Raw genomic sequence first — 965 nt, 5'->3', positions numbered from 1 at the left:
CATATCGGACAAGTCGCAGGAGGCGGCTGTCACCAAGATGAAGCGGCGGCAATGGCCGCCCATAGGAGTCGACGTGCGGATAGAGGTCGACTACTACTTTGGCTTCGTCACCGGTCGTATGAGGAGCAGGGCGACCGGCGGTCCAGTAGCGTTGGAGGCGCTATTCGGCTGGGTAGTTCGTGGGAGAGCAAGCCCCAGGTGGACTGCGGAAGTGGAAACCTTCCTGACGAATTCTGGGAAATCCGCCGATGTGGCGTTGCGGAAAACAGGGGAGATCGAGGCAGTGGAGATCATCCCGGAAGAAGACGTTCCAGAAGGGAACAAGGAGGCTATGGAGAAGCGCGAGGAGACCTCGACGTCTAGCGCAGAGAAGAGTCAGGTCAGTCTCCCGCGACACTCAGGGCAACGAGGCCTCCATAACGTCGTCCAACGGACCAGTCGACAGCTCGCTGGGGAGCGAGGCTTGAAGAAGTGGATAACCGGGAAACCCTGGCTGCAGGGACCCGGATGGCCAGCCGAGCCACTACAAGCTCGGCGGCGCAGTTTTGAGGGCTCGGGAAGGACCACACGGTTGTCGCAAGTGGGACAGAGCCCACCAGGACAGTCAGAATTGGCGTCGACGACGGACGACGCCGCTGACCCCAGGCATTCAACGATCAAAGGGAATGCAGCGGGAGTGTGGCAAACCAGCGTGCACGGTCGGCGCTTCGCCAGCAGGCACCCGTCGGCAAAGTGCAAACACGAGGACGCTAACCGGACTGAAGTAACTCGGAAACCGCTGGTAAGAGATCAGAATCAGGACACGCCGGGGTCCAACGGGTCACCCGGCAGGGCCTCCAGGGAGGCACGTGTGGACAGAGACCCGAATCTGCCCCATGCACTGGGGAGCGCTGCCCACATACGATTCGTCGATCGTTAAACGCGATCGAGCAACGCGGGTTGGATACCCACCGGAGCGCATGAAG

General features: G+C 61.0%; 1 protein-coding gene across 1 annotated transcript; it reads left to right on the top strand.

Annotated features, from left to right (window-relative positions):
• Positions 1 to 37: 37 nt before the first annotated feature.
• Tsp_15488 (conserved hypothetical protein) lies at positions 38 to 919 on the top strand. The gene has a single exon (XM_003367892.1). It carries the CDS (start codon positions 38 to 40, stop codon positions 917 to 919), a length of 882 nt encoding a protein of 293 aa, XP_003367940.1.
• The last annotated feature ends 46 nt before the right edge of the window (positions 920 to 965 follow it).

Source organism: Trichinella spiralis (assembly GCF_000181795.1).
Source record: "Trichinella spiralis strain ISS 195 chromosome Unknown Scfld3497, whole genome shotgun sequence".
NCBI classification, from domain to species: domain Eukaryota; kingdom Metazoa; phylum Nematoda; class Enoplea; order Trichinellida; family Trichinellidae; genus Trichinella; species Trichinella spiralis.
The sequence above is the reverse complement of the archived record's forward strand: the minus strand, read 5'-3'. Positions and strand labels throughout refer to the sequence as shown.

Coding starts and splice junctions, on each gene's coding strand:
- Tsp_15488 (XM_003367892.1), top strand. CDS start 38: ATGAAGCGGCGGCAATGGCCGCCCATAGGAGTCGACGTGCGGATAGAG.